At 41.6% G+C, this 15,363-nt stretch overlaps 1 protein-coding gene across 4 annotated transcripts in view; it reads right to left on the bottom strand.

The window, feature by feature from the left end:
* LOC144507035 (tau-tubulin kinase 2-like) overlaps positions 1-15,363 on the bottom strand; it is a 285,213-nt gene that overhangs the window by 55,553 nt on the left and 214,297 nt on the right. For 2 of the 4 annotated variants that reach the window (XM_078233619.1, XM_078233621.1), the window contains exons 11-12: positions 11,685-11,916; positions 10,247-10,423 (exon numbers count right to left, since the gene is read on the bottom strand). In XM_078233619.1, coding sequence (XP_078089745.1) covers positions 10,247-10,423; positions 11,685-11,916 — 409 coding nt within the window. The remainder of the gene's footprint in view (positions 1-10,246; positions 10,424-11,684; positions 11,917-15,363) is intronic. The other 2 variants (XM_078233620.1, XM_078233622.1) reach the window with 1 other exon arrangement.

Below are 15,363 nucleotides of genomic sequence, written 5' to 3'. Positions count from 1 at the left end.
GCTTAAGGAACAGCATCACATCTTTCAATCGGACACCTTACAACCTTCTGGACTCAGCCTTGAGTTCAAGTTTAGATTGTGACCTTTTCTTTGCTGTCTTGTTTCCTACTCCTTGTTTCTCTATTATTTCCAGCTAATCAGGATCCAACCATTCATATTCCACAAGATGCATCTTTTGTCCTTTTAAACTTCTCCCATTACCAACATGAACCCTATGTCACTGAATCTATCTTGCTGTCCACCCGATCACAGACCTTTTTGTTCTTCCAACCTTTCCCTTGTTGAAAACCAATTACATTTCTATCTTTTCCCAGTTCTGATGAAAGGTCATATGACTGAAACGTTAACTGTTTCTCTCCCCACTGATGCTGCCCGACCTGAATATTTCCAACATTTTCTGTTTTTATTTCAGACGTTCAGCATCTGTAGTATTTTGCCTGTGCATTAAACTAAGGCAAGAAACTAAGGTTTGCCTCCTCAAGTGAATGGAAAAGGCAGCACTGTGTTATGCAAAGAGGAGCAAGAAGTACTCTATGGTCAGTATTCATCTTTCAACCAAACTCATTAAAAAAATTATCTGGTCACTATCTCATTGTTTGTGGGACCTTGTATCAGCTGTTGCAATCAACAAATCAGCTGTTGCAATACTCCTTGTAGCTGGGGCTTAATAGGATTGAGGGTTATAGGTAAGCCTATATACAAGCCTAGGTAGGTAGGGACATGACCGGTGCAACTTGTGGGCCGAAGGGCCTGTTTGTGCTGTATTTTTTCTATGTTCTAATGCAACCATGGCTACACTTCAAAGGTACTTTATTAGCTGTGAAGAGCTTTGAAATATCCTAAGGGTGTACAAACCACTGTTTACTTTAAAAAACATACTCCAATAACGTTTATAAAACTTCAAGCAAGAAACTTCAAGATATCTGAAACTGTTCTGAGCTTAGTTTACCTCATTGAAACACCAAGCAGGTCTGTGATGGTAAATAGTTTTTAAGCTTAAACTAAGGATTTCTTGCTTTTGATGTTCCAGTACCATTAATCAATGACATTGGAAATATTCTTCTAAATTTTCTGACCAGATCACGATTCAACTTTCAATAGAAACCTGGCTTATTGAGGTTGTCTCCTAATTATTATTCTTGCTCCATGGTTTTGCATAGAAGCTGCTTAGTGTTGCAACATAAATGGCGGGTTTAATCGACTGGTACTGTAAAACAAATCAACTTCAATAGTTATATAGTGATTATTCTTAAACCGTAATTTTAGCCTCATCACAACTTGGCTACACATTCATTTAAAATGTGGTGCAGTGCGCATAGTTTCTAATGAGCTGGGGGTGTCTGAAATCCAGACTTTCAGTGATTTGCAATAAACGTGCGCTAGTCAAGGCCAAAATTTACTCATCTCACAATGTAAGAAATGTCACTTAAAAACTGTTGAATGTAACTGCTGGTTCCATAATAAATGTAAGTACAGGTACTATGGTTAAAATTGCAATTAAGTTAAAAGCTTTATAATATGACCCGTGCCCAAAAAAAATCCCCTGTCAAAGTGTATGAAAGCTGGTTAATGTAGGACAAAGAAAACAGCTGGCCTCTTCATTAATTACTCAGGAAGATGATGGGTCCTCAGATTAGACCAGTCAAAGCATATTACCTGTTAAAATAAAAATGGTAGTCCTTTTCATAATCTAATAATTAGAGCACATAATAACTAAAATCATTCACATCATTTGTCACACGTTGCCTTATACTGATTGTCGATCTTGTAATTGTTAACAGGGAAATTAGAAGAAATGTTCTGCTATAACATTAGTATGCCACGTAATTAGTTATCAAGGCTTACCGCTGTTATTCTACCTTCATTCGCTTTCCTCGAAGAATAGTGTGACGTAGTTGAAAGTTCTCAGGAGTTGCTCAACAGACAACAGAACGTTTGCCACCTATGGTCAAGTAGTTTATGGTGACTAACTATGACAAGTTCCATGATACTTGTCCCATGTGTATTCATAAAATTTTATGATTCAGGTTGGAAAAGAGTGAGGATGGGAGAAGGAGATAAATGCTGCCAATTCTACATTACTCAGCTGGGAAGCAGAAAACTAGATTTGGAAAATTATTCAGGATGGCATGGTAGCTCGCACTGCTGCCTCCCAGCGCCAAGGACCCGGGTTCAATTCTGGCCTTGGGTCACTGTCTGTGTGGAGTTTGCACATTCTCCCCATGTCTGTGTGGGTTTCCTCCGGGTGCTCCGGTTTCCTCCTACAGTCAAAGATGTGCGGGTTAGGTTGATTGGCTATGCTAAATTGACCCTAGGGTCAGGGGATTAGCAGGATAAATATGGGGGGTTATGGAAATAGGCCTGAGTGGGATTGTGGTCGGTGCCGACTCGATAGGCCGAATGGCCTCCCTCCACACTGTTGGGATTCTATGATTCTAAGAAAGGGACTATGTGGATAGTTCTTTTAGAGAGCTGGTACTACTGTGATGAACTGAACAGCCTGTCATACAGCTATAAATTCAATGGCCTTAGACCTTTCATTACCTATATTTATTAAGGACAACTCAAGTCAAAGTAGCAGAGTTTCTTTGCACGACATAGGTAGGCAATCCAAGTCTCATGCGTACAGCAGAGTGGACAGGACTATTGTTGTGTAGACTTTCCTTTCAGTAGGTAGACTTACTCCTCTTCAGTCCTAAACTGATGTTCAAAGTCTGCAGAAGTCCACACTTTGCAATTCTTGCATGCCTCTCTACGTCAATATAGACAGCTCAAGAGAGTGTGTTCTTGAGACAAAATGCTGATCCACTGCTGACAGATTTTGGTCATGGACAGAAACATTGGGCTTGATATGGTAGGTTGGTGCAAAAGGTTGGATCTCATGGGATAAAGGGGGAGGTGGCTAGATGGGCGGAGAACTGGCTTGGTCACAGAAGACAGAGGGGGGTAGTGGAAGGGTCTTTTTCCGGCTGGATGCCTGTGACTAGTGGTGTTCCGCAGGGCTCCGTATTGGGACCTCTGCTGTTTGTGATTTATATAAACGATCTGGAAGAAGGTGTAACTGGGGTGATCAGTAAGTTTGCAGACGACACAAAAATGGCTGGACTTGCAGATAGTGAGGAACATTGTCAGAGGCTACAGAAGGATATAGATAGGCTGGAAATTTGGGCAAAGAAATGGCAGATGGAGTTCAATCCTGATAAATGCAAAGTGATGCATTTTGGTAGAACTAACGTAGGGGGGAGCTATACGATAAATGGCAGAACCATAAAGGGTGTAGATACGCAGAGGGACCTGGGTGTGCAAGTCCACAGATCCTTGAAGGTGACGTAACAGGTGGAGAAGGTAGTGAATAAGGCATATGGCATGCTTGCCTTTATAGGATGGGGCATAGAGTATAATAGTTGGGGTCTGATATTGCAGTTGTATAGAACGTTGGTTCGGCCGCATTTGGAGTACTGTGCCCAGTTCTGGTCGCCACACTACCAGAAGGACGTGGAGGCTTTAGAGAGAGTGCAGAGGAGGTTTACCAGGATGTTGCCTGGTATGGAAGGGCTTAGTTATGAGGAGAGATTGGGTAAAGTGGGGTTGTTCTCACTGGAAAGACGGAGGATGAGGGGTGACCTAATAGAGGTGTATAAAATTATGAAAGGCATAGATAGAGTGGGAGGCTTTTTCCCAGGTCGGTGGTGACGTTCACGAGGGGGGGGGTGGGGGGGAGGGGGGGGGGGGGAGAGAGAGAGAGAGAGAGAGAGAGAGGAGAGAGAGAGAGAGAGAAAGAGAGGAGAGGAGAGAGAGAGAGAGAGAAAGGGAAGAGAGAGAAAGGGAAGAGAGAGAAAGGGAAGAGGTTTAACACGGATATCAGAAGGACATATTTTACACAGAAGGTGGTGGGGGCCTGGAATGCGCTGCCGGGCAAGGTGGTGGAGGCGGACACACTGGGAACGTTTAAGACTTATCTAGATAGCCACATGAACGGAGTGGGAATGGAGGGATACAAAAGAATGGTCTAGTTTGGACCAGGGAGCGGCGCAGGCTTGGAGGGCCGAAGGGCCTGTTCCAGTGCTGTATTGTTCTTTGATATAGGGTTTACCAGGAGCAGGCTGGTACATTACTTCTGTTTTCTTTATGCTGATCATTAGGTATGTGGTCTACATGGACTTCCAAAAGGTATTTGATGAAATGTTACAACAGAGTTGTGAGCAAAGTGAGAGTTCATAGAATAAAAGAAAGAGTGGCAACATGGATATGAAATTGACCGAGTATCACAACAGCCGCCGCCGCCCTCAGGCATTGGTGTTTGAACACAGGGTCTTTCCTGTTATATATTAATGATCTAAATCTTGATGTACAGGGCACAATTTCAAAATTTGTACATCATAAAAAACTTGGAAATATTGTGGACTGTGAGGTGGACAAATTTAGAACTTCAACAGGGCATAGACAGGCTGATGGAATGGGCAGACAAATGGCAGACGGAATTTAATGCAGAAAAGTGTGAAATGATGCATTTTGGTAGGAAGAATGTGGAGACACAAAATAAGGGTACAATTCTTACCAGGGTGCAGGAGCAGAGGGTCTTGTACGCATAAATCATTGAAGGCAGCAGGACAGGTTGAGAGTGGTTAATAATGCAGATGGCATTTTAAGCTTTATTAATAGGGGCACAGGGTACAAAAGCAAGGAAGTTATTTTAAACTTGTATAAAACACTGCTTCGATCTGGACAATTGCATCCAGTTCTGGGTGCCACACTTTAGGAAGGATGCAAAGGCATTAGAGAGGTGCAGAAAAGATGCACAAGAATGATTCCAGGAATAGGAACTTCAGTTAACGTATATTGGAGAAGTTGAGACTGTTCTCTTTGAAGAGAAGATTTGATAGAAATATACAAAATCAGGAGGGGTCTAGTCAGAGTAAATAAGGAAATATTGTTCCCATTGTTGGAAAAATCAAAAACCTGAAGGCACAGGGTGAATTAGCAAAAGGAGGGGAAAAATGTTTCTACGCAGCAAATGGTTAGGATCTGGAATGCAATTCCTAAGAGAATGGTGGAGGGAGATTCAATCTAGGCATTCAGATTATAATCAGAAAAGGTAGAATGTACAGGACTACAAAAAGGTGGGAGATTGGTACCAGGTGAGCTACTCCTTCAGAGAGCCAGTGCCTGTACAACAGGTCAAATAGTTTTCTTCTGTCTGTGACCATCCTACGATTTGAGTCATAGAGGTTTACAGCATGGAAACAAGCCCTTCGGCCCAACTTGTCCATGCCGCCCTTTTTTTAAAAAAACCCCTAAGCTAATCCCAATTGCCCGCATTTGGCCCTTATCCCTCTATACCCATCGTACCCATGTAACTATCTAAATGCTTTTTAAAAGACAAAATTGTACCCGCCTCTACTACTACCTCTGGCAGCTTGTTCCAGACACTCACCACCCTCTGTGAAAAAATTGCCCCTCTGGACACTTCTCACCTTAAACCTATGCCCTCTGGTTTTAGACTCCTCTACCTTTGGGAAAAGATGTTGACTATCTATCTGATCTATGGCCCTCATTATTTTATAGACCTCTGTAAGGTCACCTCTCAGCCTCCTACGCTCCAAAGAAAAAAGTCCCAGTCTATCCAACCTCTCTTTATAACTCAATCCATCAAGTCCCGGTAGCATCCTAATAAATCTTTTCTGCACTCTTTCTAGTTTAATAATATCCTTTCTATAATAGGGTGACCAGAATTGTACACAGTATTCCAAGTGTGGCCTTACCAATGTCTTGTACAACTTCAACAAGACGTTCCAACTCCTGTATTCAATGTTCTGACCGATGAAACCAAGCATGCCGAATGCCTTCTTCACCACTCTGTCCACCTGTGACTCCACTTTCAAGGAGCTATGAACATGTACCCCTAGATCTCTTTGTTCTGTAACTCTCCCCAATGCCCTACCATTAACTGACTAAGTCCTGCCCTGGTTCAATCTACCAAAATGCATCACCTCGCATTTGTCTAAATTAAACTCCATCTGCCATTCGTCAGCCCACTGGCCCAATTGATCAAGATTCCGTTGCAATTGGAGATAGTTTTCTTCACTGTCCACTATGTCAAAATTTAAAATTTCATTGCCCAGTACTGAAATCTTTGATCTTGACTAACTTTAGTTATCAAAAATATAAATTTATAGAAAAATAATTTATGCATCATAGAGTTAATTAAAATAAAGACCTGCATTCATAGAGCACATTTCACAAATTCAGGATGCCCCAAAGCATTGTGCAGCCAATGAAGTATTTCTGAAATACTGCCACTGTTGTCATGTGAAAAATGCAGGTGCTAGTTTGGCGAGAACCAGGTCCCTTAAACATTAATCACAGCCAGATAATCTGCTTTAGTGATGCTGGTAGAAGGATAAATATTGGTCAGGACACTGGGAGGAACTCCTGGCCCTTGTTCAAATAGTGCCACAGGATCCTTTATGTCCATTTGAGGGCAGATGGGACCTCATCTTAGTGTGAGCTGAAAGTCTGCACCTCCAATACTGCAGCACGCCTTCAGTACTGCTCTGGAGTGTCATTTTAGATTATGGGCTCAAGACTTTATAGTGGGACTTGAATCCACAACCTTCTGGGTCAGTGGACAAAGTATTACCATTAAGCCACAGCTGACATCCACAATAAGAGCAGAATTTCACCTCCTCAATCACCCTGATACATATTGTACTTTACATAGCATTAATCAATGTACCCTGTAATTTACCACAAAGTCATGGAAGAGCCATCAGTAAATGATCATTTATCATCTTGGCCTCAAGGGTGGTTATGCTAGGGCAAGGTACTGACCAAGAGGACTTTAAATAGGATAATACATTAAATATCATGTCACAAGGGGCCAGAAATATGATTCGTACTGCAATTGGCTTCAGTTGGCCCCCATAGGCATCTCTGGGATGTCACTGAAGTATTAATATTTCTGACAGAAATGTTGAATTTAATTCTCCTGGACAACACTTGGGCAACTGCTTCTTAAATAGCATATTGAAAGCAGATACAGGAGCTACACAAATATTTTTCAAAAAGGAGTACAATTTCCATGGCAACTAATGGATACTAATCTTAATACACTGGCACCCAACACAGTTCAATTCTACTTTGATCAATACCTAGAAACAAATGACCAATTACGATGTAACAAGCAAATTTCTGAACTTATGGCCAACAATCTAATTATGGCTCTTTAATAGAATAGAAAATTTATACTGAAACTATTATTCCATAACTCTACATAGTCCAACTGGATTAATTAGCTTCAGAAAATTGTTAGTGATTGCAGGTCTTTAGAGATTCCTATATTTAATATATAGGAATCTCTGGCTATCTGATCAAAGTAAGAAGTCTCACAACACCAGGTTAAAGTCCAACAGGTTTATTTGCTACCAAATAAACCTGTTGGACTTTAACCTGGTGTTGTGAGACTTCTTACTGTGCTTACCCCAGTCCAACACCGGCATCTCCACATCATATCTGATCAAAGACAGAGGGTGGTGGTGGATGGAAAATTTTCGGATTGGAGGCAGGTTGCTAGCGGAGTGCCACAGGGATCAGTGCTGGGTCCTCTGCTATTTGTGATTTTTATTAATGACTTAGAGGAGGGGGCTGAAGGGTGGATCAGTAAATTTGCTGATGACACCAAGATTGGTGGAGTAGTGGATGAGGTGGAGGGCTGCTGTAGGCTGCAAAGAGACATAGATAAGATGCAAAGCTGGGCTGAAAAATGGCAGATGGAGTTTAACCCTGATAAATGTGAGGTGATTCATTTTGGTAGGACTAATTTAAATGTGGATTACAGGGTCAAAGGTAGGGTTCTGAAGACTGTGGAGGAACAGAGAGATCTTGGGGTCCATATCCACAGATCTCTGAAGGTTGCCACTCAAGTGGATAGAGCTGTGAAGAAGGCCTATAGTGTGTTAGCTTTTATTAACAGGGGGTTGGAGTTTAAGAGCCGTGGGGTTATGCTGCAACTGTACAGGACCTTGGTGAGACCACATTTGGAATATTGTGTGCAGTTCTGGTCACCTCACTATAAGAAGGATGTGGAAGCGCTGGAAAGAGTGCAGAGGAGATTTACCAGGATGCTGCCTGGTTTGGAGGGTAGGTCTTATGAGGAAAGGTTGAGGGAGCTAGGGCTGTTCTCTCTGGAGAGGAGGAGGTTGAGGGGAGACTTAATAGAGGTTTATAAAATGATGAAGGGGATAGATAGAGTGAACGTTCAAAGACTATTTCCCCGGGTGGATGGAGCTATTACAAGGGGGCATAACTATAGGGTTCATGGTGGGAGATATAGGAAGGATGTCCGAGGTAGGTTCTTTACTCAGAGAGTGGTTGGGGTGTGGAATGGACTGCCCGCAGTGATAGTGGAGTCAGACACTTTAGGAACATTTAAGCGGTTATTGGATAGGCACATGGAGCACACCAGGATGATAGGGAGTGGGATAGCTTGATCTTGGTTTCAGGTAAAGCTTGGCACAACATCGTGGGCCGAAGGGCCTGTTCTGTGCTGTACTAGTCTATGTTCTATGTTTAATATGCACAATTAAGTCCAACAGAGATACAAATAGGAAAATGAAAAACATCACATATCAAAATAGTGACATGGCCCTTGATGTTATTTGGCCCTTTGCTCTGTTTTTTGCACTTTCTTTTCCACTGGATGCATGTTTTGCTTCTAGCTCTATGTCCTGTTATCTCCTCTTCCCACCTCTACCTCTGGTATGATTGTAAGAGTTAGGCAACCGCACTATGATGGATTATTTGCCATTTTATCACTACAGCTGAGTGAAATATTAGCTTTATTGTGCTGGATTCCAGGAAAAGCCCTATTTTTGAACTTATTTATCTATCATGACTACATTTATAAAAAATCTTTTAATCTAACAAGTGATGTATGAAGTAGAGGACTTAAAAGTGGAGGAAGAAAGAGATAGCTCCTTGTCCAATTTCATCCTGAGTGCTTAAAGATATAGGGCGCAATTTTCCCAGCTCGTTGCGCTGCTCGGGTAGCGCAGTGGGCCAGGATATGTCAGCAGGGGTGCTGTAGCAGGATTCACGATCACGTTGAGCGAATCATGACTATCCCAGGCCATTTTCTTGCCCCCGTCCTCCCACCCCGGTTCTCACCAGTGGGAGTTAAAGGTCGGGGTCGGTGCCCCTTGGACAGTGTCAGTCTGGCACCCTAGGCACTGCCCATTGGGCACCAGGCAGTGCCTCGGGGGCAGGAGCGATCAGTGGTGGTGCGGGGGGGAAACAGCTGTGCACTCTGCATTAGGAATCGGTGGGGGAGGGAGGGAGGAAGATGACAATCAGGGCTGGCAAGTTCAAAAATCAAAATTATTTAGGACTTGAGAATTATTTCGCGGGGGGGGGGGGTGATTCTCCCAAAAATGTTCTACGTGCTGAATTTGCGGCAAAACTGGTGTAAATCACAATTGTTTTTTCAGTGGGAGTTCAGACTAGAATCTCCCACACTCTGTGCAATGCTGAGGTCACAATCATGAAGACAATTAAAAGCTTGGGGGATGGGGCCTATTCACGCTGGAGTCCGACAGTTCTGAGCCTCTGCACATGCGCAGTGGCCCCAAACTATCAGCCTGCAATTTGCTGACCAGCTCAATCGCTGGCCAGCCCAGGACCCATGCAGGTTGCCCTCCACCCACCCCCACGGCCCAATTGCGGCCCCACAAGCATTCCCGGGCCAGTCCCGATTCCCCCCCCACAGGAGGCAGACAACCACCCCTTGCGGGAGACAGCCAACCCTCTGCTCCTCCCCGATCGCTGGCCTCCCTCCAATCCCGACTGATCCCCAGAGTGGCAGCGGGACCCACCCCTACTGATCGCCCCTGAGCCCCATCCCCTAGGCCCCGCCTCCTTGGCACTGCCAGATGTGCAGTGCCAAGGTGTACCTTGGGCATGGGAACTTTGCCCCTTGGGCAATGCTGGAGGCAGAGGCTGGCACTGCCCAGGTGCCCATGCCCAGGGGGCACCACCCCCCCTGCTGCCTGACACCCTGGGGGGCTCCAATTTCCCCCCCTTCACTCCAGCGGGGTCTCCCGTTAGTTCCCCAAAAGTAGAGAGCTACTCTAAATCCCGCTGGAGTGAAATTGTACTGGCCAGGTGGGAGATGCTGTCAGGCCTGGAGAATTCAGTCCCAGGCCCGATAATGACATTCAAATCACATTAAAGACAGATTAAAATAACTTACCTGGTGTTCCCACCAGTTTCCAGTGTGGTCCCGGCTGTGCCGGATATCCATCACTAGGAGATACATGCGCGTCGGGAACACATGCGCGAATCCCATGAATCGGCGCACACGCGATTCTTCCAGCCCAACCCGCCAAAACATTAGTGTGTCCGGATGGAAGAATCGCTCCCATAATGTCTTAAAATATAATCAAAACTTGGCTTTTATATCTTTGTTAAGGGAAAAAAGTCATTTTCATTCCTCTTAGTTTTGAAGTACTAACAAGGAAAACAGCTTTTTAAAAAAATCAATTTTCACATTATGTTCACACCCAAATGCTGAAAGGCTAAATCTCAGATTACTATATTTTGTTTTATTTCTCTTAACTCCTTCAGTAAACTAATGCCCTTAAAGTTTATTAAATATAAACTTTATTGGGTGGCATGCCTTATGAGGATAGGTTGAGGGAGCTCGGTCTTTTCTCCTTGGAGAGACGAAGGATGAGAGGTGACCTGATAGAGGTGTACAAGATGTTGAGAGGTATAGATCGGGTGAATTCTCAGAGGCTTTTTCCCAGGGCTGAAATGGCTGCCACGAGAGGACACAGGTTTAAGGTGCTGGGGAGTACGTACAGAGGAGATGTCAGGGGTAAGTTTTTCACTCAGAGGGTGGTGGGTGAGTGGAATCGGCTGCCGTCAATGGTGGTGGAGGCAAACTTGATAGGGTCTTTTAAGAGACTTCTGGATGAGTACATGGGACTTAATAGGATTGAGGGTTATAGGTAAGCCTATATATAGGCCTAGGTAGGTAGGGACATGACCGGCGCAACTTGTGGGCCGAAGGGCCTGTTTGTGCTGTAGTTTTTCTATGTTCTATGTTCTATAAATAGGTATGAATATATTATATCAGAAGCAGATGGTGAGGGGTGAACTGCTGACATGTGGACAGCTGGTGTGGATATAATAGCCCTGAACCAACACTCAACCAAGTTTTATACTATTGTGGCAAGTTACTAATGGCAAAGCCATAACAGCATCATCAAGTTCCAGATCAATAAAATAATCCAATGTCAATCCAGTAATTGCCCTATTCACAATTTTGTATAATATACAATAAGATTTTTTTTCATGCTTGCCCTTGAAAATAGCTTGCACACAAAGAAAAATATCTGTACTAACAGATTGGTTGCTGGTGACCTAAAGAATAGAATCTTTTGGTGTAACATAACATGTAATATATCAGTATATTATAGATAATATAAATATAATGTAATGAATTCTTATAATTAAAACTCTCCACCATTGAATGGAAAAATGCAAGTCTAGGGTCATTTCTATACAAGAACATAGTTTTGCATATCATTTTCACAATGATGGCCAGAATCAATATAACTCAAATATTATGGTTGCTATTGCAACATATAAACTCTACCGCCCTTAAGATATTAAATCCAATTTACCTTACAGCCAGCCATCTTCATTTTGTTCCTGTTTATGTCCATTTCTTCCCAAACATCCTTCTCCCCAACATAAGGAGCTTGAACATTATGAGATTCTTGCATTTCTGCCATCCTTTCAGGGCAAATGATGCCTGGAATAACATTCTCGCCATCGCTGAGCTGCTCATCCTGGAGTACCTCATCAGTGTTTTCTTTCATCAGATCTCCCGGTACCAGTGAAGCATTAGCAATTCTGCCAAAACACAAGTAGCAGACACTTCATTGAGTCATTTTTCTAAGGGAGGCAATAAAAGCAATTTCTTGTCTGACTGACCGAGGGGGACGGGTTCACACTGTTATGCTTTGGAATGCACTATCTTCAAGGTGGTGGAAGCAGGTTTAGTAGTAACTGTCATGAGACAATTGGATTTATACTTGAATAGGAAAAAAAACCAGGGTGATGAGCAAAGAGGAGGGAAATGGGACAAATCAGATAGTTATTTCAAAAAGTCAGCATAGACACAAGAGCTGAACTTCCTCCTCCTATGCTGCAATGTTCTAGATCCTCTCTTGGAAAGCTGACTTGTGATTTCTACAAAAAACAAGTTATAGAAATAAATGCATGCTTCTATTATGGAGTAATATACTGCAACGTATGTGGTATGGCAAAATCCTATTATACATCAGTTGCTTATGAATAAAGTCTGCTTTCCAAAACACTACCCATCTGACGCTCAGTTCTTAGTCAGTTCGAGCGATCCATGTAGCTCAGCTATAGTCATTATTCTAATGATATTTTCCCTTTGCTGGAAGACGATTGCCTCAGCTGTCTCATTAATTGTAAACCACCTTGTACATGAATAGATAATGACACTGCTAATGGAGAGCTAAGAAAAAGTCTCTTTTAACTGGTTAATTGTCAAGGATCCTGAGAATGGCTTTGTGATTGCACAGCTGAGGGATGTCTTGACATTCACTGATGGTTCAGGTAACGTTCCACTCAGAATGTCAATTTTGCATCCAGAGCAAATGCACTAAGATTCCGAGCAGCACACTGGGGAGAAGACAGCTGAGCAGCTATTTTGTCTGATTTAAGTTCTAGTGAGTACTGAGTAGCGCAGTACATTCATGAATCAAAGAAGCAGGGGAACACATTGGGAACCAACCTTTCGATACACTGATCAGCTAGTTTTTTTGCTGAAGAAATAAATTACATCAAATTACTAAATATACATCAGAATCTTCAGATATAATAGATATTCATACCTATTTACATGTAATAAACTTTAAGGGCGTTCATTTACTGAAGCACTGTCTCTTGGAGTGAAGGATGGTATTTTCCTAAGAAATGGTCAAATGACTATAACGTACCACATCTTCTTATTGTCAGAAAGTAAAAAGCAGATAAACTTGATGGGGAAAATTATAAGATGACTTGTTCTAAACAGGGAAAGTCATCAACAAAAAAAACAAAGAATCTAATGTTCTGCATATTCAAATCTTTGCACATTAAGATTCTGCCACATAATGGCAAGGTTATGCCTGCAATTTCACAATTTGCGATTTTTATTGGAAGGCTGGCCAGGAAAACAGAGGTTATAAAAAAATTAAAGATATCTGCGACTTTTCTTAATGGCTGCAGTAAAAGTGAGTGATTGAGATTTGGGACTAAAGTACTTAGTTAATAAGAACTGTGCATTGTGCAAGGTAATTTAATGAGGAAGAGGTTGATGTGGAGGAGAAATGGGGGAAAAAAATAGAAAGTATTTTGCTTTTACTGCAAAATAAATGCAAGTATTTCTGTTTGAAAAAGTGTGCGGTTTATTATTACAGAACAATATTACCGCACACACTGTAATATCCAGTATATGTTCAAGAAAACTTAAGAATGTATAGAAAGTTTTTTGCCAATATGCATTTACTTGATAAGGCTGGTGTTTTAGATCATAACAATAGGTGCCCTCCAGTTTAAAACTTTGGTCTGTATAAGTTGTTTCTTCAATGTGCTTTTCTCAATGTGAGTTTCAAAAAGGTACTATCATACAGGCAAGAAAATATTATGACCTGATTTGGCCAAGATGAACCACTTGTGTCTAGTTCCTTTCCTGACTATATGTCATGGTAAAATTTTCAGATAACCAGATGCAGTCTACTAGCTAAATGCTTCACAAGATGAATCTAGCTGATAATCATTCTAAAATAATGAACTGTGAAATAATTGACCTCAAACAACATATTCATGAGCAACCTCTTCCTGGAGCCTTTCCTTAGAAGCCCAAAAAATCCAAATCACTCCAACAATGCAGGAAAGCATCAATCTGGAATACAATCTGGAACTAATAGCAAGACATATCCTACAGTTTGTCCAAGCAACAATTCAACCCGCAAACTCCATTTTATGTAGGTAGAACAAAATTTAGCTCCAGGGGCCGCTATCAAATAATCTAATCCTTGAGTATCTGCTCTACCTTGCCAAAATCTTGCCTGGTTTCAAAAAACCTCAATGATTGTACCTTTGGGCTTTCATCCTAATTCTTCCTATATTTAAAGCTTTTTGCCATATGGTTAACAGATATGGTTTATTTTCTTACTTAATATAAAGCTGACATCTACCTGCAAGTGACAGTAGTTTAAAAATACAGGCTGTTGCTGACAGCATATGCATAATTATTCTAATAATCCAAAATTGGTCAGCTATTCTCCCCTAACATGACAAATTGTAGAGACTTCTCTAACTAATAAAATAGTATATCCTGATGTGATTTTTTTTAAAAATCTGATTTTCAGGTCGGTGTACATATGAACTTGCTTTTTTAAATTTCAGATTTTATTTAATTAATTGAATTTAAATTCCATGCTACTGTGGTGGGATTTGAACTCTTGTCTCTGGATCATTAGTCTGGGCCACAGGATTGCAAGTCCAACAACATAACCACCTGCTACCACATCCTACATGATAACAATCCTATTTATATTAACTTTGCTTAAAATATTACAAATAATGAACTTATGATTGAACCACTTCAAGGCTCTTCAGATAAGACTCCCATCTTCTATAAATTAGCTCCTCCAAAACACTGTTGCTCATATCCTATTCCACACTATGTCCCGCTATTCCTTCCTCCCCATCCTTCTTTGTTTCAGTGTGTATTTCACTTCTCACTCTTTAGAAACATCTTTGGATATTCTGCATTATATAAATGCAGTACATGGATAAAAAAGTGTTTAGCAATCTGCATAGTTCCCCCTCTCTTTGGTTTCCATATTATTTCCTGAATGGGAGAGAGCAAATGATCTACTCAATGACTGACAATACAGCTCTCTCATCAGTTGCTGCGATGTCCAACCAAAAGACAACGAGTAGCAGCAGTCAAAGGTAATAAATAAAGTGTTATATGTCTTTAGCAACGTTTGTAACAGCAGAAATGGCTTAATTTGGAAGTAAATATGTAAATATTGGGAAGGATCTTCTTACATTAAATCCAAGTGTGGGCAGGTGCTATTCTGCCCAGCTATGCTCAGGCTCTTATACAATATATTCTTTCATTTTTTTCTATTAAACAAATTAAATAAGATGAACCTTATTTAATTTGTTAATGGTAAACATTTTGTGTACTTTGAAAGTTACACCAGCTGTTCTGTAACATCCCATTTCAAATAGGCATTCCCACCAGAGAACATATTTAATCAGGGCTCCAAA

This window comes from Mustelus asterias, chromosome 18 (assembly GCF_964213995.1).
Source record: "Mustelus asterias chromosome 18, sMusAst1.hap1.1, whole genome shotgun sequence".
Lineage (NCBI taxonomy): Eukaryota > Metazoa > Chordata > Chondrichthyes > Carcharhiniformes > Triakidae > Mustelus > Mustelus asterias.
Note: the sequence above shows the minus strand (reverse complement) of the source record. Positions and strands in the feature narration are given on the sequence as shown.